This window comes from Sciurus carolinensis, chromosome 10, assembly GCF_902686445.1.
Source record: "Sciurus carolinensis chromosome 10, mSciCar1.2, whole genome shotgun sequence".
Lineage (NCBI taxonomy): Eukaryota > Metazoa > Chordata > Mammalia > Rodentia > Sciuridae > Sciurus > Sciurus carolinensis.
In genome coordinates, this window is record NC_062222.1 from 127,682,869 (window position 1) to 127,705,821 (window position 22,953).

Here is a 22,953-nt window from a genome sequence, read left to right on the forward strand (position 1 = left end):
ATATGTAGCTATGTAATACATACTCATATGAGGTAAAGACTTACCTAAATATAATCATCATAGTGTTTGTAGTATCATGATTACAGAAACATGCTTAAATTTATTGCTGGATAAATTATTTTTGATGAACTGAACTTACCTATTAATAATTATTTAGAAGTACATTTGAGCATGGCAAATATTTAAGCCTAAGTATATAATGAGATTCCAATTTTTAAATAAAATTTATAATTTTATAATGTATAATTTATTTATACATTTATAAATAAAATTCAGCAGAAAGTACAGAGTTTTCATCTATGGCTCCTTTATTAACATCTTTTGTTGAACCAATACTGGTACCTTATTTTTAGCAGAAGTTCCTAATTTTATTTAGGCTCATTCTTTATGTGTTGTACAGTTGAGTGAGTTTTTCCAAATATACAATATCATATGTCCACCATGATAGAATGATGTCCAGTGCTATCACTGCCCTAGAAATCTCTTGTACTGTACTCTTCATCCCTTCCCCTTCTGTCTCAACTGGGGGAAAACAGTAGAGCTTTTTACCATTTGGAAGGCTTTGGCTTTTCTATAGTATCATACATTTGGAATCATAAAGTATAGCTTTTCCAGATTTGCTTCTTTTACTTAACAGTATGTATTTAAGGGTCTCTGTGTCTTTTTGAGGCTCAGTAGCACTTTTCTCTTCATTTCTGAATAATACTTGCCTTATGTGGATATACCATAATTTGCTTATCCATTCTCCTGTTTAAAGATTCTTTGGTTGCTTTCAAGTGTTGGTAATTGTAAATTAAAGCTCCTTGAGATATAGTTAATATGTATTTATTTTATTTTTAATAACATGAGAAAAGATATTCTGAGAAGAGAAGTAAAGTCCTTAAAGACTAGCCTTTGCATGATGTTTTTTACTTTATAACATTTTCATCATTTTTTTCATTTGACTCACGAGTTAGACGATGTCCTCATTTTACACATAAGGCAATTAAAACAATATTTTTGTGGCTTACTAAAGGTTACAACTCTTTACAGAGCTGTTTTCATCCCAGATTTTCAGAGACTTCAAATCTATCTACCTTTTTATCACACTATACTAGGCCATACCCATTTCCTACCCTTTCCAAATTTATGTAAATATTACTATTTGTTTACAACTGTGGAAATCAAAGGGAGAAATTACTACCCTATACTTCCAACCTATTATCTTCTATTTTTGTATTTGGATTAATGTTGGGAGAGGGCTTAGAGACTGAGTCTTACTAGTATTTTATTCATTATCATTCTCAAAAAAGTAATCTATTTTCCCTGTAGTTTATTCAGTATCATAGTATATTCAAACACAGAAATTTCTGTAGCAGAGCAATGTTTTTCAGATTAGTTACCACGTAACTGCCTCAGATGTTAAAGATTTTGTATTTGAGGTTCTGTGTATGAATTTGGGAAAAAATTGCAGGGACATTCTACTGCAAAGGTTAATTTTCAAAATCAAGGTCTCTACTAAATAATTAGAATAACAATGGTATTATACCTTAATAAAATTTCTTGAGTAGAAACTTTTTGTTTTTCAGAAACTTTTAATGTATATTAAAAGTTCAGCCATTGGTTCAACCATTGAATTATAAAGAATAGCCTTCTGGGGTCGGGGGGAAGGGAAAAAAATAACAGAATGAATCAAACAGCATTACCCTATGTAAATTTATGATTACACAAATGGTATGCCTTTACGCCATGTACAAACAGAGAAACAACATGTATCCCATTTGTTTACATAAAATAAAAAAAAAAGAAAAAAAAAAGAATAGCCTTCTGAAAAAACACTTATTTTGTATTGAATAATATGCTTTATTTGTTTAACTGATTATAACAAAGCTTTCAAAAATGTAATAAATATCTAACCTGATTTTTGAGCTGGGACTTGGTACTTGTTTTCTTTGGCATCATTCCATTATCTCAAATCTGTAGACTTTTACTCTCTTCTGTTTCTGTATTTTATGTTGCCTTTCGTGATATGCAAAATCTATTCCTTTCTTCCCCATGTCTCCATTTTTGTTCTGATTTCTTTCATAGAGAAAATAAAAATAAAATTAATTAAATCTTTGAAAAGTTTCCATGATACTTAAAACCCTATTGTAGGAAATTTTGTTTATTTATAACCAAGTTGTTGTTCTTTGCTATTTGGTTTTTTAATAATGTAAAATTATTCCCTTTGTGGCCTGTTTGTTTCTTTCTAGATGTCAAGTTTAATTGTAAGGTTAGGTCTTCTCGAACCCTTACTGTTAGTAGTTAGATTTTTTTCTTTTTTCATTTTTCTTGTGTTTTTCTCTTGCCATTGCTGTGGAGAGTGGTAATTTTATTGATTTTAATAAAGGTAGTATATTTTAATGTATATTTTTTTCCTCTTTTAAAGACTGTGAACCAGAAGAGCTGACTGACTGGTCTATGGATGAAAAATGCTCATTTTGTAACCTACAGAGAGAAGCAGTCAGTGTAAGTTATTGTGCCATAAATTATTTTTAAACTAATTGCACAATTCTAACAATTATTTTTATTTTACTCTTTCTTTTAACTTAATTTCTTCTGAATTAAAGTTTAAAAACTTGATTTTGTTAAGTGGAAAGAATATTTTAAAGTCTTATGTTGAAAGTCCAACATTTAGTTTAGCTTAACTTGCAGGTGAAAAATCCTAGAAAATTCATCTTTGACTTATTTCATATTTATTATTATTCCCTGACTCGTGGAATTCATTTCAGATCAGTTTGGTATGAAATGAAAGCATACTTGGGTGGTTCTGAGACCATCCTACAGTCTGATTTTTTAGGAATTAGTAGTCAGGGGATGGTATACTGCTACTAGTTTTTAGCCTTTCACTTTCTTCTGAAGTCTTTTGGCTGTCATAAATATTTCCTGGGTAAATGTTGAAATATGCAAGTGTCTGCTGTATACAGGACATAAACTATGCAATCAGCATCTTCTTGAATGGCAGAAAATCCTAACTCCTTACCTACTTTTGTGAGAAGGGCTGAGAAGAAAAATTTGTACTGATTTTGTTCAGATCAGTGGATAAACACATCTGCTTTGTCTTTTAATTTACAAAAAAATACCTCTGATTGGATTAGCATGCTGGCATACCATATAGTTGATTTATTTAGTAACATTTTCTATTTTACCTGCTCTTTTTTAACTGTAGTTTTGCTAAGAATTGCTTTTTTTTTTTTTTTTTTTCCCAAGTGTAGTTTTGCTAAGGAATAGCTATTTGGGCCCTCTAGCAGCTAAATTTCCTTTTTCCTGACTCATGACCTAATTATTTTTATGTTCCTTTGATATAATTTAATATGCATAAGGTAGAACAAATTAGTACTTAGAGAATTTTTGGGGGGTCATTTTTAATGGAATTCCATGTTTTAATAAAAGGTAATTTAGTATGTTGTTTTTCTTGTAATCTTAGGATTGTATACCATCTCTTGATTCTTCACAGTCAACACCAACAGAGGAGCTGTCATCTCAGGGCCAGTCCAACACTGATAAGATTGAATGCCAAGCAGAAAATTACCTAAATGCACTCTTTCGAAAGAAAGGTAATATTGGTATATTTTGTCATTTAAATTCTGCAGTAGAGATCTAAAATGTTTGAATTTTTCTCACAGTTATTTTTTATGTCAGTCCCTATTCTCTTAATCATTTCTTTACCCTTTTTCATATTTTTAGGGATAGTAGAATTCTCAATCTCTTTAGTGCTAATTTTATATTAGACATTTCTTTCTGGTATTCTCATCACTCCCTGACTTTATCATACATTCTTCTTCTCTGCTAAAGGGACCTTTTAAAACACTTTTTTATGCTTCAGGTTTTCCTTAGTTTGGATGTTCAATAAATTATACATAGATTATATTGTAAGCTTATCCCTAATATGTAACAGTTCAATCATTTAACAGCCAGGTTGGAATATATTTGCTGGCGTGCTATTTTAATATTTATTTGTTAACTTGACTATGCTTACTTGACATTAAAAAATCTGTTCTTTTTTACTTGTTTGTATAAACTGTTCAAACAAAATGAGTCTTGTTTACTTGTTCATTACTTGTCATGCATCTGTCGAGCAGAAGTAGTTTTTATATTTTAGTTACTTGGGAAAATATAGAATCTTCTAGTTTTTGTTCTTGGCCATTCCGTTAGTAGTAGAATGTTTTTTAATTTTGTTTTTAATTTTAATGTATGGAACTTTGGAGTAAGTTATGGTGTCTGTTGTGGGCGTGATTAATCCTGTCCCTCAGCTTCTAGAGATAAATACATTACTATCTTCTGGTGTTGATTCTGTTTAATTCCTCTTTAGAATTAGGTACCATTAGATATTTTCTATTAACTGATAACTTCCATGTTTTAATCAATAATGTTGAAAATAGTCTTCACCTTTGAGGGTCTTGTTTAGTGTTATTGAGTTCTTTTATGTGTTGAAATATGATATTCCTCTGATTAGAAGAATCTTTAGTGTAATTCAAAGGCTTAAAGTTAAGAGTCATATTATTTTTAAGTGCAAAGTACTAAAAACCGTTCCTGTTACTGACATGCTTAGTATTGAGGAATTTGCATTATCTTGAAAAAAAAAATTTATTTTTTCAAAATTTTCTATCAAACCAATGTTAAAAATATTTTACATTTTTAAATTCTTTAAGATTTTTTATAACATTAATTTAGAAAAGTTTTTTCTGCCAATATACTAAATGAGACTTAGTAATTTGACTTATGGCACTAAGAGAACTGGAGGAAATATACACATTTGCACATATGCACATGTAAGTTTCATTAACCTTGGAATTTATTACTCATTGTCCTTTGAGTCTTTTGTAATGGTAGTAACTGGAATTATCGATAATAATAACCTTTAATTTTTGATAATATGGAGTTAGCCTGTGCTCCATTGCCCTATTAAGAGTAATCAGTAAAAACTTGGTACTATTTCAGCTGATTCAAGCATCTGGGTCTCCAAGAGGTCTTCTACCAATGGTTGGGTGAGTGTTCTTGGATATTTAGTGACCTCTCCATTTGGGATTTCTTGGTTTTCTTCAAGATCCTTTGAAAGATTGCAGAGTTTTTAAATTGAAGATTCTTATTAGTGTTTTTGCTTTACTTCAGGTCTTATCTTTGTTAATTTCTTTATTTATAGTCCATCATCACTTTCCGGATTTAGTTAAAAATCATCACTTTCCGGATTTAGTTAAAATGTAAGAGTTTTTCTGTTTACTTGGGGTTTTATTTGTTTGTTTGTTTATGGGAAGTACTCTACCACTGGGTCACATCCCCAGCCTTTTACTTGAGTTTTTGTTGTCCCCACCCCCACCCCCTTCAAATAGAATCATTTGATTTCTAATATGGTCTGACCAGGATGGGTCTAGAAAATAATATCTTTTAATTGATCTTAATTTTTAATGGTCTTAATTCCATTTACTGATTTGTTGTTTGTATTTTGAGTTCTACTCTTAACTCTACTTTGAAATAAAAGGGAAGAAATGTGTTTTTAAAGACAGAAAATACTTATAGGTCTTTGGAATTGCAGATAAAATGTTGATGAAGCATCTTGTGTTAGTGAAACTTGTTTTTTGAAATTTTCCCAGTTTCAGTCATTTTTAGGAATTCTGGATGTTGGTAGCATTTGTATTACTGATACTTGAAATCCATTGCTTAGATTAAGGAACATATCATGTTGATCATCTCTTAACAAACATAATTTAAAAAAATATTTTATTATAGCTTGCTTATTGAGTTAGTTTTTTTGTTTTTGTTTTTGTTTTGGTACCAGGAATTGAACCCAGGGGCACTTAACCACTAAGCCACATCCCCAGCCCTTTTTAAAATTTTTTATTTAGAGACAAGGTCTTGCTAAGTTGCTTAGGACCTTGCTAAGTCGATGAGGCTGACTTTGAACTTACAATCATCCTGTCTTAGCCTCCTGAGCCACTGGGATTGTAGGCATGAGCCACCACACCCAGCGTTTATTGTTTTCTAACTTGATACTAATGATAAATACAAGTTATATTTGAGACTACTAATACCTGGAAAATGGTGATGATTGATATCATCAATTATGATTGAATGCTAAGCCTTTTATGTGCCTTACCTCATTCAGTTCCAAAACAGTAATAAGAGATAAGTACTGTACTATCATGTTAACAGGTAGGGACAATGAAGCTCAGTGAAATTAAATAGCACATCTCTTAGTTCAGTGTTATGAGCATTTGAAGAAATATCTGTACATTTCGAGAAGAAATTAATGAGATGAAAGGTGTTCTATGTGAGGAGCATCTCTATTTTTTTAAAATACTAAGAAAAAAATGGGCTGGTAAATGTAGTTCGGTGGTAGAGGGCTTGCTGGCATATGTAAGGCACTGGGTGTGATCCCCAGGATTGTGCAAAAAAAAAGATAAAGAAAAAACTTTCCATTCTCTGCTATTTAGCAGCCTAGGATTAGAATTGTTTTATTTGAATTGTTATTTTTCTTTTACGTGAGCTATTATATATCTATTTCTCCTTTTTAATGATTAGTTCTCTTATAATATTTAATTATACAGATTAAAGAAATGCCACTGTCATTAGATCTTTTCAGGAATGAGAAAAATTTTACTTCATCTAAGTACAGCTATACAATCCCTTATAATTAGAAGCTAGTAAAAAATACTCTTTCAGTATTGAACATAGGACAGGGGAGGAATGTTCTAGTATAAAAGTGAACTTTAGCTAGTTTTATGTATTATCTACTTTAGAACTATTTCAACATTGAATTCCTTCTAGAAGTTAACTCTAAAATAACTAGAATTCTAGACTAAAATGAAATTTTCCTTGGTAATAGGGATTTTATTTAGTTTATTCCAGACTCCTCAGCATCTGGGACATTACCTGTCGCATCCTAGGTCCTCAGTAAATATTTCTCAAATGCATTAATTTGTACTGAGTTAAACTATATCCAGTTATCCTTTAGTTTCTCTCAATATTCAGTGGTATTTTTAAAAGTCAATTATTTAGCATGCACATATAATTTACTTTTCCTATTTTGTATGTAAATAGTTGCCATGTGTATCCTGAATGTCATTCAGCATGTTTTGAAAGTGGATAGACTTAGGCCTGTAAATTAAAAATGTCTGTCCAAAACTATCTCCGTGAAACGTAAACTAAATTACTTTGCCTTTAGCTTCATTTTCTCTGATCACCTGAAGTGTACAAGTCAGTGGCATATGATTTAGGAAGATGTCACTTATTTTTAAATCAAAGCTCCTAGACTTGTCTAAATTGGGCAGATAGTATGCACATAGTAGCTGAGTTCATCATACTGCTAAATATATAGTAATAAAATGAAAAGCTTCTTGATTAATGTTGTTGTGATTTTCGTTGTTGTCGTTGTTTTTTGCTTTTCTTTTATTCCCATACATGTAACAGTCATATAATGACTATTCTGGTGTGATGGGGGTTTTGTTTTTGTTGTTTTTCCTAAAGATGATCTTGTTGGATTTCTGAAGTTATTTGAAAAATTATTTGATAGCTCTTATTAACCCCCTAAAATTAAATGATAGCCAGGTTTTATATGTAAAGTTTCCTATGCTTTTTTTGAACACAGGCGTTTTGCCATTCAAACTCTTAGTGTTTAAGCTTTATGCTATAGTGTGAAATAAATACTAATTAATACTAAACCAGTATATTCTAACCAATTGGACTATGACTGATGATAGTGTTTAGTTTCTTAGAGTGTTAATCTTTTAGATTGCTTTGCATTAAATGCAGGGATGTTTGATGGTGTTTTGATAGAATTCATTCATTCCTTAAAATTTGTGACATTATTATTACCATAGTTTGAATTTCCCTTTATGGATATTCCTTTTAGAACTCTCAGGGAACTATATGTTAGTGCCATAAATAACTCACATATATCAGTATGAGCTACATTCAGTTTTGGAAAGATTTTTCATCTTGTTTTACAATATACCTGTAGGATGTCAAATTCTAAAAATACACTTAAAATTAGAATTAAATTTAAGACTTTATCAGTTTCTCAGAAGATCATCCTTTTGTCTACAATGCCATCCATAGAAGGAATTAAAGGAAAACTACTAAGATATTCCTTATTACTCAAATTCTTAATTTCCTGGCCTTTTTCATTCCTAATTTGACCCCAATTCCTAGACTCTACAAGTACCTAAATCCTTCTCATTTGTTTTCTAAAATTTATGATATTGTACAGATTTATTAAAGTTTAATTTATTGCCATTGTTGAAACCTATATAATTATGAAGATATTTTATAGCCTTCTCACTTGCTGGTCATTTTAAATTCCTTTTGTGTATGTAACATAGGAGTGGTAAAACTGGCAGGCAGTCTCCAAATCTTTGCATAATGCTGCTTTCCAGTCATTTATTTTTCCTCCTCACAAAAAACCCTGACTTCCTCCTTCATTTCCATATTGTAGACCTCTATGAGCCTTTTCATTTTCTTCCTCCTGAATATTATTCCCACCATAGTTCAGGGTGACTTCACATTCTGTACAGCTGTTACATTCAACACTATGGCCTCTCAGTTACTTGACCTCTTCATTTCCAATGATATTTTCCTTCCTTCTACTCTGACTACCTTTTCCTCATTATCATTCCTAGACCTTTACCATCTCTTGAATATAATTTTACTCATTCTTTTTCTGTCTTCCATTTTGTTTTCATACTCTCAAGGTATTATTTTTAAAATTTTATTGTAACCTTAATCTGTTGACAATGCCAGTTTAAACTGTTCATTGTCTTCTCATGACTGACTTTCTTTATTCCATTCACCCTGTGCTTAATCCCTATGGGTCATTTTTCATGTTAGGAAATAATGTATTTTTATCTCTCTCCTTTTGTCATCTTTACCTCTTACCTGTTGTTATGGTTTAGATGTGAGGTGTCCATCTAAAGGTCAAGCTAGAGACAATGCAAGAAAGTTTAGAAGTGAAATGATTGAGTTATAAGATCCTTAACTTAATCAGTATTTTGATTCACTGATAGGTATTGACTGGGTGGTAACTAGGCAGGTAGGTTGTGGCTGGAGGAGGTGGTCTTTGGGGGTGTACCTTTTTGGTATATATTTTGTCTCTTTCGGCTTCCTGGTGCCTTGCTCCCAGCTCCTTTCCTCCTTCATATACTTTAGTCATGATGTTCTTCATCACCTTGGACCCAGAGTGATGTAGCTGGCCATCTATGGCCTGAGACCTCTGAAACTAAGGCCTCAAACTTTTCCTCCTCTAATATTTTGTCAGATTTTTCAGTCACAGCTACAAAAAAGCTTACTAAAACACCTGTCTTAATCCATTTCCCATTTATTATATGTTAGACCTGTAACATTTGAACTTGACTAGAGTTAACACCTAAATGTCTTGTTTTCCTCTCTTTATAGCATTTATTTTACACATCTCTCCTTAAACCTACAGTAACTAAAAGTCCGCCTTTCCTTTTTATAGCACAGTCACCTTCTATCATTTAATTAATTTACTTATTGTTTGTATTCTTCTGGGTAATTTTTGTCCTTTTGTTAACAAGTACATCTCAAGGACTTGGCATACAGTAGGTGTTTAATAAACATTTGTTATTATCCATACATCTACCATCTCTGTTTCTCTTTTCAGCCCTTCCTGATTAAACTTTCTTCCCTTTCATACCATTAAAATCATTTTACCAGTTTTGTTGATGTTTCCATTTTGTCTTTTTATAGGAAAGCCAATTAGTATTTACCTTATTCTGCATCATGTTACTTTCCTTCTTTGTTTTCTTGGAGATTGTAATTCTTTTGATTCTTATTTTCCTTTCTCATGAATTGCTCCTTTCACATGCTTATTGTTGGATAACTTCTTGATCTTTAAATGTTGAAAAGCCCCAGGAGTTGGCCCTCAGCTGTCTTCTTGTTTTATCTTCACTCACTTGATGGACTCTTTCAGTCATATGGCTTTAATTGTCATGTGTGTGCTGATGATACCTAAATATCATTCTAATCCTGACCTTTCCTCGAGTTTTACCCTCTGACAACCAGTTACATATCTGCCTATTTGCTATTTCTTTTTAGACTAATAGATATCTCAGGATTACGTGAAACAGGATACTTGATTTCAGTCCTTTCCCCTACTCCAGACTTTTCTGTTTTCAGTAAAAGGTACCACTCTTGACCCAGTTGGTCAAGCCCCACATCTATTAAGGAACGTTTCTTGATTTGTCATGATCTCTTATACCCCACATCCAAAAATCAAGTCTTTACCTTAAAATTTATTCTAAACCTGACCACGTTTCATTATTTCCATTGCCATCACCCTACTCCAAGAGTCGTTGTCACTTGCTTATACTTTCATCTTTGTTTCTACTTTTTCCTCTCCTCACCAATTCATTTTTCTATCCAGAAAGCAAGATGATATTTCTAAAACCTAAACCAGGCAGTTTTTCCTCTGCCTAAAAGCTTCTGAGGAATTTGCATGTCACTTAGGATAAAATCTAATTATGCCTCTTCTTTGAACCACATCTCTTCTTATTCATTCTCTTGACCATTTACCGACTTTGCTTTCCCTCAAATGTGCTAGCATTGTCTTATATTAGGGTTTTCATACTTTCTATTACCTCTACCTGAAATCTTATATCTATGAGGAAACGTTTTTCATTCTTTGATGTCTGTTACTTCTGTCTTGACCATGCTCTGACTCAACCATTCAATTTATTATTCATTTTACTAGCTCTCTTTTTCCTTATTCCACTTTACCATTTTTTTCAGTCTAATCCCCTTTTAAAATCTGGTTATCTATTACTTCTGTAGTATGAGAATCAATTGGGCAGGGATTTTTGTCTGTTTTGCTATATCCCTAGTACCTAGAATAGTATTAACTATATACCAAGTTAATGTCAACATGTTAATTGAGTGCATTTAAACTATTTAGAAAAGGAAAGTTTTAAAAATCAAAGAGTGTTTTAAAATCATGAGTACCTTTTTTTTAATGTGACTCACAGCTATAGTATGTTAGACCTTTACAAAAAAGTTTGTAGTTAGTCCTTGCAGGTGATGAACAAGTGCTAATATTTGAAGATGTTCTGAAGATCATACAAAAAATACTGGAAATTTAAGTGTTCTAAATTTCCTTCAGAAATGCTTAGTTGTTAAAGTATTCTTTTAATGGTTTTGCACAGCCCTAATATTCTTTTGAAGTAAATATTTTAAAAAGTTTGGGAAAGAAATGGGTCTTTCATTTTTCTTTATATAATTCTTTAGGGGTTGTGGTCTAAATAATTTCTATGCATATTTTAATTAATTTGAGAAAGTATAATCTAGCACGAGAGAGGGGAACGTGCTAGTCTGATTGTTAAGAAATGTAATTTTATTCTGAACCTTATTTTTCTAATTGCCACATGTTCTTGTTCTATATTTCTTCCCTAAACTCTGTCTCTAACATGGCAGAGAGTAAAACTAACAAGTATCCCACTATGTGTAGTCATATATCTGTTGTTCAAAATACTTTATATTCAAGTAGTAAGTAGGAAGGACTACTTTTATGTGGAAGTAACAGAACCAATATGTACTGTTTGACTGGTTAGTGCTAACATATAAGACAATATTTCCCTATTTTCTTGAGAAACTACCTGCATCACCACCACCTATAGAATGTTACTACTTTAGTTCTTTATCCGGGCATAACTTTTCTCTAAGCAAGACAGGTACATTAGGCTTTGTAAAACAAACATCAGGTCTATTACTAGTCCATTAATTCAGCAAAGCACTACTAAGCTCCAACTACATGTCAGGAACTGTTCCAATGAACAAAATATTAATCAGTTCCTTTCCTCATAGACTTTTATGTTTTATTGAGGGAAAGCAAATACCTATTTAAGTTCTCTTCTCCTACAATTTTTCAATTAATATCACTAAAGACTGCTTGCAGTTTTGTTTTTTAATGTGACAGTTCTTTTTATGTCATAATCACACTCATTTGTAACAGCACATGTTTTATCTACGTGATCTAAAGTGTAAAGATTTGGTGTATTTTTTGACTCCTTTATCTTTGGCTTACTTTGAGCATCAAGTTGAAAGATTTCCTTAAACTTTTTACTAGGTTCTGTTAATGGTTCTTATACATCTTCACTCTTGACTTCTTTAAATCCAGCCTCCTTTAGCAAGATGTAAGAGTTTTAGCTTTATGGTCAACATTTTTTCTTTTAAACTCTTGAAAGTTAGCAAACATTGGTTATGTTCTTTCATACTCCATTTATTGTCTGTTGTTATACTTTTGACCAGGCCTGGTTGTTTTAGTCAGCTTTTTTATTGCTGTGACTAAAGATCCAACCAGAACAATTGGGGAAGAGGAAAAGTTTATTTTCGGGCTCACAGTTTTAGAATCTCAGTCTATAGACAGCTAACTCCATTCCTCAGTGCTCAAAGTGAGGCAAAGTGGAAGAGTGTAGCACAAGGAAGCGGCCCAACATGATCAGGAAACTGAGAGAAACTCCACTCACCAGATACAAAATATATACCCCAAACCTTCATCCATAACCTACCCACCTTTTGTTACTACTCAGTTAATACCATCAGGGGATTAATCCACTGATCGGGTTAAAGCTTTCATAACTCAATCGTTTCTCCTCTAAATCTTCTTGCATTGTCTCATACATGAGTTTTTGGGCAACACCTAATATCTACATCATGACACTTTTCGGCCTGCAATATCTTCTAACCAAAACTTTGATAAATCTTACATCACAGAAATGTCAAATGTATTAGCATCCTACATTAGATATTCATTTTTAATATATTGATACTCATTATCAGTATGCTTGCAGTCTGTGATATATCTGTTGCCTATAAGCTGTGTTAATGACATGTAACTGTAGGCAAAAAAAAAATTTAAATGTTGTCTTCAAAAACAAAGAAGAAAAGGTGTACATGAATATTGACTATTATCAGGAGAGCCTTATTTGGGAAGATTTTTCTTATGTTCTTTGGTGAATCATAAAGGATAATTCCTCATATATCATGAATACCTCCTTTACACTTAAGTCGTATTATTTGAACATCATAAAGTAAGCTTCTTTAACATTATCTTTTAAAGGGTGTGTTTTCAGAGTGGTACACTAACAAAAGTCTTAATATCACCTTTAAAGTATAGCAGAACATATAAGGAGAAAGGAAAGATGCCCTCAAGGGAAATGGTGGGTCATCTCAAAGCAGAGAGCAGTGTGATGCTCTTTTGTTCCCCACTTATATTGGGGATCTTAGGGAAATTTCTAGAGTTCTGCCCAGGTACCATTTCTCAGCTTTTGACAGTAAGATTATGTTAGATTTTAAAGTCCCTTCTGTACTTGATTTTACCCATAGGTGTACCCAAGTGAAAGCCATGGGGGAGAAATTTTACTATTATAAGATTAAAATTGTATGTTAAAGATCTAAGAGCAGCTTTTGGTCACCTTGGCTCATGAAGAATGGTTCTAATTGGAACTCGTTTTTTATAGATTTTTGTGGTTAGAAGACTGCTTGTGATTGTTCTGTCTTCCTGAGTCTTAGAATCTTCATCTGTATAAAGGTCACAAAAGTCCCCTTTTCTGGGCAGTTATTGTTCTTGTATCTTCAGGGAGGAGTCTTGCATTCCTTACCCCTGAGAATAGCCTTAAGGATAACGGTTGGTTGTTTGTCAAGGAATGTAACATCCTATTGCTTTAAGCCAGAGCAGGGACAGAATAGTCTTAGGTAGATTGCTTTTAAAAGAAAGCATTCAAAAGTCTAGTACACAGGCTTAGGCTATATAATTATCTTAACTTCTCATGTCTGTCCCCTTAACCAATCATGTATATCTGCTGCTTATCAAACAGACCATTTTTTACCTGTGATCTTCAAATTATATAGTTTGTAGTTATTAAATTTCTCGAAACTCTGAACTAAACTCTTTTTCTGAGTCGTTCGTTACCTTATTCTTATGATATACCGTAAGTGTGTTTGTTTGTTATAAGAGAATATTTAAGAAATATTTATGAAAATATTTTTAAAATAGTCCAAGTAATCCTACTTGAAATGAGAGATAGAAAAAATGATATTGTTGCCAGCATAGGTTTTACAATAGAGATTACAATTGAGCAGAAATTCCCCAGAAGAAGAAAGCAAAGAAAATGAATAGCTTCTGTATCAGGATTCCTTATTCAGATTTACAAACTTTGGCCACATTAAGGAAAAGGGGGAGTTATATTAGGAGGTTATTGAATAAAGGTCTTCAAAATTTTCTAGAAGCTAAATACGAAGGAACCATGATCAAGGATACATTATAATAAATGGGTCTGCGTATCTTGAGGTTTATGCTTTCAGAGTGTTTTTCCAAGTCCTAAGAGGAATCATTCAACTGGCTTAATCTTACATTCGCCTTTGCATCCTTTAGAATCATTGGGGAACAGAGAATGGATCTAGCTTCCTCCATGTCTACAGTACAAATGAGATGAGAATAGCTCCCCAGAAAATGAATATACCTAAACAGACCAGGTGTAAGAAAAAGCTTAAGAGCATAGTTTTCAGGTCAAGTGTGTTTTTTATAGTGGTGCCCCATGCCTTGTAGCTAAATGGCCTTGAGAGAAAGATTAGTGTACTAAAAATAGATGACTTTGGGCATTAGACAGTACTCCTCTGCAGCCAACCCATTCACTATGTCCTTTTATTGCTGAAACCAAGAACACCATTTCAACCCTTGGGCTGCTTCAACCCTACAGTGTTTGACTTTGTTGGTTATGCCCCTTTTCTTGGAAACTGTTTGGCTTTCATTGCATCGCTTTCTTCCAGTTTTTTTTTTAGTTTTCTGAACATTGTTTCCCTCTTTCTATTTTCTTATTTTTTTTTTTTTTCCTCCAATGATATAAGAAGAAGGTGTAAGCAGGAGATTTTTCTTACTCTTTGTTTCATCCCTTAAATGTTCAGGTTTCATTCTCAGCCTCCTTTTAATTTTATGCATACTCCCTAGACAATCTTACCTAATTCTGTAGCTTCAAATCCTCACTTTCTATTTTTAGGAAATCTATATTGCTAGTCCTGATTTTTCAGGTTCATATTTGTTTCTACTTCAGATTTTCTACCTCTAGCTATAACCCACAAGAATTTCAAAGAGGACAATATGCATAAAATTGGATATTTTGGTTGTTCTTTTGACTTCTATGTTCCCTTTCCCTAAGCTTTAGATTCTTTTCCTATGGACTATACGATTATGTGTTTTTCATGTTATAATTGAATTTGTCCGTCTCCTCTATTAGTTTGTCATTAATTTTATTTTAAAAACAAAGCCATTATTCCCTTACTTGAAAAACTCTTTGATTTTATTTTGCTGTTTATTATCAATAGCAGAGGTGCACTGAAATTCTAATATATACTTACCTGTAATGTTTTTTGCTTCTCTTTTCCTCTTTGCCTGATGAATTCTGAATCATCTTTAATAGAAGAAATGTTTTATTTTCTCTGATCTTGCTCCTGGTTTTCTTTTCACTACCTCTAGGCTTAAAGGAGTTACCTTCTTAGATTTCCTGAAACATTACATCTTCAAAATGGAGCATAAGTGCTATGTGTGCTTTCAAAAAAGAGAGTGTAACAAAAAATTAAAGTCTGTTATGTGGACATCTATCCACAGTTCCACTTGTTCACATTATAGCGCTCACATTATTACACTCTATAGCAACCATGGTATGTGAGATAAATGAATTTACTGTTCTTGTAGTAGATCTTGGTTTTTACATGCTTCATGTACTATAATCATCTTTGCAAATAGAGTGTAATTCCCTTGTTGAAAAGAAATTTGTGTCTCATAATACATGATAATTTATGAGGATTTATGAGGTTTGTTTTTGTTTTTGATGGTGAACCCAGGACCCGTGAATTTTTAAAGGGATTTTTATGGATAGTTTTGACTCTACAAAATGATTTTTACCTTAGTCAAAGTCAATATTAGATGCTATCATGTGGATCTTAGTAACTTTCAACCTTCCTTAGGGGCAAGGAATGTCTTAATAATATTTATATTTTTAGTTCTTTGCATAGTAAATATTTATGTTTAGAAAGAAATTTTAGTCATAAAACAAATGATCCTCTTCAATATGTGATATATATAGTTATCCCATGGTATCCCTGGGAACTTGGTTCCGGGACCCCTTCAGGTACCAAAATCCATGGATGCTCAAGTGCCTTATATAAAATGCCATAATATTTGTGACCTACACACATCCTCCCATTTATTTTAAATTGGTTTTGGATTACTTACAGTGTTTAATATAATGTAAATGCCATGTAAATAGTTACACTATGTTGTTTAGGAAATAATGACAAGGAAACATATCTGGGCATGTTCAGTACAGAAGCCATGATTTTTTTTTTCCCTGAAATATTTCTGATGTATAGTTGGTTGAATCTGCAAATGTGGATCCTGTACAAAAAGCCAACTGTATTTTCTTTTTAATTTTATGTACAATTAAATTGTGCATTTTAGGCATAAGTGTTGGAAAAAGTGTTTTCTTAAAATGCATGTTTATGTATACTACATGCATGTATGTGGTTTTTGGAATTAGGTAGTTCAAATCTAACAAGTTTTAGGATACAGTGTACAGGAGTATAGCTCAGGAATATTACCAAGAAGCCAAGCCAGTAAGAAAGAGCCTATTCAAGGGACAGTATGATACAACGGTAGTTTCCTGATTTGGGTGTCAAAAAAGTTAGCTCCATGAAATATGTTTATAGGTTATATTTCTTTTGCTTTTTTTTTTTAAAGTAAGGACTGATGATTACATATTCATTCAGTTCTGCCACAGCTCTTCTATGTGTATGAGAAGATATTGTGAAAAAATGTTTGTTTTTTAACTTCTTGGGTGGTCTACATGTCTTAGGTCTGTTTTTCTCTGCCTTTTTAAAAAAAATATATTCTGTGTAAGTTTTTATTCTCTTCATGGTATTTTAAATGTTTTAAGTCATATTTATTAGTTTAAAAGTAGCTGTTGTCTCTGTCATATACCTAAAAAGAGGAGTGTGTGAGATAATTTTAGAATAAACTATTGTGAAAATTTTTGCACCTAGTTTTTTTTTGAAGGTGTTCATTTTCAAAGCATAAACCTTAAAATTGTTCATGATCCTTAAAAATAATGCATCTAAAACACTAACCAGAGTTCTTAAAACTATTTCTTTTTTTCATCTTAACTACAAGTCTTTAATTTGATTGTTAAGGAAATTAACCAAAGATCGAAGTAGTTCTATGTCCTGAACTGCCATGAAGAAGAGGAGAGTATGTTGCTGGGTCAGCTATTTTTCCCCAATAATTTTCTGCATATATTAAGTTTTTTTTGGATGTTAAACTCTAGTATTAAAAAACCTAAGTTATAAGGCAGCCATTGAATCAATTTGTCATCTCAGCTATTTTATGAAAGGTTCAAGAAGTTCTATCTTGTCATAATTTTTGAATATGATATTTCCAATTTCTTATTCTCAGGAATATTTTAATGTACTCTTTATAAAAATAGTACTTTGTTATACACGCCCTAACACATGAATTTTTCCTTCTATCTCATTTAGTAATGTAGTTATAATTCTGTTTTAAAGAATTATCTAATCTCTAAACCACTTTGGAATCTCCAGAGGCTACTAAGTTTGAATGTCTATTGTTGTTTACTAAGCTATAAGGAGTCTAGGATTCTATGGAGAGTTTGACCAAATACTATACTTGTGAAATGTGATCAATTAGTTTTGTAAACTACCATTGCAGCTCTTGTAATTTACATATAATTATGAATTGTCTAGTATAATTTAACAATTGCCATTTCTAGTTGTATATTATACCCACAGCCCTCTCAGGCTATTTTATAGTTTTTCTATAGACTCCCAGCCTCCAGAACTATGAAAAGCAAATTTCTGGCCTAGAGTTGTAGCTCAGTGGTAGAGTGCTTGCCTAGCACATGTGAGGCACTGGGTTTGATCCTCAGCACCACATAAAAATAAATAAATAGAAATATTGTGTCCATGTGCAACTTAAAATTGGACCATTTTGTATTGCCAAAAACTAAGAAAGTACTCAAAAAAGAGTGGAAAAATAACTCCTGGTGGCCAGAGTTAGAATTTGAGCATCAAAATAAATAACCATAGAATTGAATTATAGCCTTTAGATTAAAATAAATATCCATATTCTCATACTGATCCTCTGAGTGAACAAATAAACAAGAAGGGACAGAAGATCCCCTCTTCCTTACAGAAAAATTCCGAATTTTAAAAATACATAAGGAATCAGAAAGATAAAAATCACCCTTAGAACACTTCAATAATAAGTGTTTATTGGTGAATGAGTGCTAAAATGAGTGGGCAAAAGTTTGATGAGAAACAAGGTATTACATGATCTAAAACAAGTGTCTTCTCCAAAAGGGTAATTACAAAAGAGAGAACTAATAACTTTGAAGTGGAGAAATCCAGCAGACACCAACTTAATCAAGTGGTCTAAAAGTTAACATCACCTGTACTATGACATATCACAAATTGCCGAGAAAGGCATATCCCTTCTGTTGTCTTCTTTCCAAACATTCATAACCACAAACTAACCATGAGAAAGAATCAGATAAATCGAGGAACATTCCACCAAGTTACTGCATAGTACTCATCAACAATGTTAAGGTCATGAAAAACAAGAAAAGACTGAGTAGCTTTCACTGATTTGAGACTAAGGACACATTGACAACTCAAGTATCTTGGTTTGAATTCCAGAACAGAAAAAAGGACATTAATGGAAAACTAGTGAATTACAAATAAGCTCTAAAGTAATTGTATTATTGCCATTGGAGAAAACTGGGAAAAGGATGTGTAGAAACTTTGTACTATTTTTGAAGATTTTCTGTACTTTGAAGTTTTTAAAAATTAGAATAATAAATATTAAAAAGCAGGTTAATCTTTATTAATATTTCTTGTACAGACTGACTCATGGTGTATATCAGATGACCTTTGTCAAGTAAAGGAGGCCTGGTGTTCTGGGGGAACAAGTGTAAGAGTTCAGATCCTCAGACAAGAAGGGATGGAGAATGGAGCTTTTGTTCTTTGATTTTTGTTCATGTGTTGTGATATATAGTACAATTTACATGTTCCGTTAAGTGGATTTATGTATTCTTCTATATAGTTGCATCCGAATTAAATCTCAAAACTAGATTATTGGTTTTAAAAGATTTCTGTCATTAGTGAACCTTCCTCCAAGTGTGTGGGATGCTTTGAGTTTTTTTTTTTTTCCTCTTAAGAGTAGCATGACTATGCATTTTATAAATAGTATACATATATTTAACGTGCATTCTCAGTTTTGTTAGTAGGTGAATGTTAAGTAGATAAGCTGCTACATAAAGCTATGGTAGGACATGGCTTTTACTAAAACTTTAAGTAAGCTGTGAGAAGTGAAACTTGGGGTGTATGTAACAAAGGACAGGAGTTTCCTTTTGTAATAATGGTGTGGATTTTTTTTATTAAAATCTTTTTTATTTTTACAGACTGCATTTTGATTCATTGTACACAAATCGGGTACAAGTTTTCATTTCTATGGCTGTACACAATGTTCATAGCAGCTCAATTCACAATAGCTAGATTGTGGAACCAACCTAGATGCCCTTCAACTGATGAAAGATAAACTGTGGTGTGAATTCATTTGATAATGTTTAAGTCTTCATTTTTGCCAGCCTTGAAAACAGTTAACTTATAATCCATCCATCAAAAACTCGTTTTTCTCTAATAATTCTCTTCAGTGACTCTTTAGTATAACCTTTGACATAAAGTAAGAAAATAAAGGAATATTTTTTATTCTTCTTTTTCTATAGACTATAAATTTTAAAAGATTAGCTTATTGCTAAACTGTTAATGAAGTCCCTATTGCCTTTGAAGAGTGAGGAGTCATTCTGAAATATTTATCAAGTTACCATGTTGTGGTACCATGGTAGATCACTGAAAGCATAAGATACAGTTCTTTCAGTGAGAACACTGACTTGTTATAGTTGGATACAGGGGAGATATAGAGTAATTCATTGTGTTCTTGGTTCTCTCATTATCTTAAGTTTTAATACTCTCTACTCAGGTGTATTGAAAATGAAGATAGGATGAGCCTAAGGGTATTCCTCCAAGAAATTTATATAGTCTTTACACTGTAGTCTTTACACAGTAGTTTGTCAACTCCTAGAGAGCAGAAATTATATATTCTTTCTCTGTGTCTTTTTTGTTACCTTTAACAATAATCATAGTAGGGTCTCCTTCCTTTCTTTTTTAAAGATATCGTGTTCTTGCTATGTTGCCAAGGATGACCCTGAAATCTTGGGCTCAACGGTTCTCCTGCTCAGCCTCTGAGGAGCTCAGACTATAGGCATGTGTCACCACCATACCTGGCTATATGTAGAATGCTGATAATTGATTTTTAATAACTTATAAAAAGGAAACGTGGTCTTTAGTTAAAACAGCTCTGTGCCTTTACAGCCATCCTGCTGTTTTCTAGGTTAAACAACTCTTGTAAATACTTGTTAATAGTAATTTATTTGCTTTTTGTCTAGAGTCTCATGCTACTTAAATATAATTAAGAAAGAAACATTTGTAAGGCTGATATTCAATAGGCAAGAAAGAACAAAAATGTTAGCCATGCTAGTTGAGTATTAACCCTCACTCCTCATTTACTTTTCTGTCTGCCACTGTAACATATGATTTTTTTTCCAGTGCTGCCACTTGAACCCAAGCCTTCACACATGCCAGACAAGCAGTCTACCTCTGAGCTGCATCCCTAGCCCACATTTAGATATTCTTCCTGTTTTTTTCATGACCAGAAAACAAATATGTTTAAATCCCATGGGTAGTCCATAGCAATCCTTATCAAACTTGATTGGTAATAGACTTTTTAAGGACTTTCCTTTATTGTAAAAATATTAGAGTTTCTTTGGTAGGGAGTTTACTTTTTAATGCTTTTTTGCTTTGTTTTCTGTTGTCCCTAGGAATGCCCCAGGTATTGCATATCTAAAAATTCATCTAAAGATGTTGGTATCTCTTGAGTATCATGTTTGTTGACAGTAGGTATGTTGTACAAGTCAACCATTTATGGCACTCTCAGCTATAATACCCTCTGGGCAATAACTTCTAAGCTTTGTTGAAGGTGGTACGATAGAAAAGGAATAAGGCATTATCTAGATGACTGCTTTGTTAGGTCTGAGGTTGATACTTGAAAGCTGGTGCCACTGCTGCTGAGGAGGCAGAAAAGCAGCTTTCCAGGTAATTTCTAGTCAAATTTTCACAATAGCACAAACCTTTGTGTAGAGATATGAGCATCGAGTTAATGTCCCTATACATTTACTATCTAATTTTATCCCTGTAAGAAGATGGTTTACTCTTTCTGTTTAGGACCATAATGTACTGTTTTGTATATCTAGTATAGCAATTAGGCCAGCAGAAAAGACTCATGTCATTGCTATTCATCTGTTCTGAACTTGTCTTGCACGGTAGAATATAACACTAATTGTGTAAGAGATGTGAACTGGATGAAACAGGATGGAAGTGGAGAATCTGGTTGCATTGATATAGAATAGTTACTGATTCAATATATCATCTTTGGTTTTGGTGGTTATTAGTAATATACTGATAGGGATATTTTTAAAGATTTGTTCTCTTTTCTAAAAGTATTTAGCAACTTCTGAATTTGTCCTACCTTACTCTGTTTACACTCTTCACAGTTGTAGGCAATGAAACAATGAATATAGTATTTTATCACTGCAATTTAAAATTAGAACATACTACTTTACTGCTATAATTGCTCCCATTATATACACTTTATTAAGTTTTTATGTCCCTTTAATATTACTTCCTATCACAGGGGTTCTTAACCTTGGATATACATACTCCCAAAAAGTTCATGAGTAGGATTTCACGGGTCCATGAACTTAAATGGGAGGGCAAAATCTATTTTTATTTTCCTTAACATTGAGTTGCAATTTAACACCTCCAACTATAAACATAGCCACAAACAACCATGGTTATAAGTAATACCTATTCCAGTGATAGATATTATAGATATTTTTATGTCAGTTGAATCTTGAATTATTGTTTACATTCTCACTCCTTTGAACTTATAGTAGATATTAGACTTACCACTAGATAGTAGATCTTGTGTACAAAGAATGGTAGTCATCTCAATTTTTGAAAAAAATTTGACAATTATATTTCATTTTTAAAATTTATTTATTTTTTTTTTTACAGACTGCCTTTTGATAATTGTATTTCTATAGAGTTGGTTTCCAGTATTTTCATGACTTTAAAAACAGGAATCTGAAAGTCCTTAGCTTTACCACACTGCCACAGAATTGCACAAAAACTGTTAAAGAATCCTGTTTGCCTCTTTTGTTACTTGATCTTCATACTTTCCCTAGAATGTCACACCTTAATTAGTCTGTCCTTTGAGTCGATATATACTTGTATGTGAATGTTTATGTACGTATACTTATTCTGTTTTTCCAGATTTTGTTGTTTCCTGGCTTCAACACTTAACCATTGTTTAAAAGATGAGTAACAGCCTCTTTCCAAATTCCATGCTATTTCCTTGACATCTCTCCCATATATGTTGGGGGCATCATAGAATGAATTTTAAGCTCAGTAAATAAAACACTTACTTTCCTTTGTGAACCTGTTCTTTTGCTTCCTATGTACCTCATTATTTAGTGCCATTGACACTTTCATACCCAGAATTAAAATGCAAGAACCATTTTCATTCTTGTTCTTTCTTACTACTTCCTTTGAAAAAAGTTATTAATAAGTACCTGGAGATATTCATAAATCTGCTGTGAATATTCTTAAACAAGTCTTTTTGGGAGATCTGTTTCATTTTTCTCGGGAAGGTACCTAGGAGTACAATTGCTAGACTATAGGGTCATTGCTTAAAATGTATTGGAAACTGCCAAAGCATTCTCCAAAATGAATCAGTTTCCAGTC

At 32.4% G+C, this 22,953-nt stretch overlaps 1 protein-coding gene across 8 annotated transcripts in view; it reads left to right on the forward strand.

The window, feature by feature from the left end:
- Positions 1-22,953, forward strand: part of Lcorl (ligand dependent nuclear receptor corepressor like) — a 141,207-nt gene that overhangs the window by 38,379 nt on the left and 79,875 nt on the right. For 6 of the 8 annotated variants that reach the window (XM_047567456.1, XM_047567453.1, XM_047567457.1 and 3 more), the window contains exons 3-4: positions 2,408-2,487; positions 3,446-3,575. In XM_047567456.1, the coding sequence (XP_047423412.1) occupies positions 2,408-2,487; positions 3,446-3,575 (210 nt within the window). Of the gene's footprint in view, positions 1-2,407; positions 2,488-3,445; positions 3,576-4,959; positions 5,007-22,953 lie in introns of all 8 variants that reach the window. The other 2 variants (XM_047567459.1, XM_047567454.1) reach the window with 2 other exon arrangements.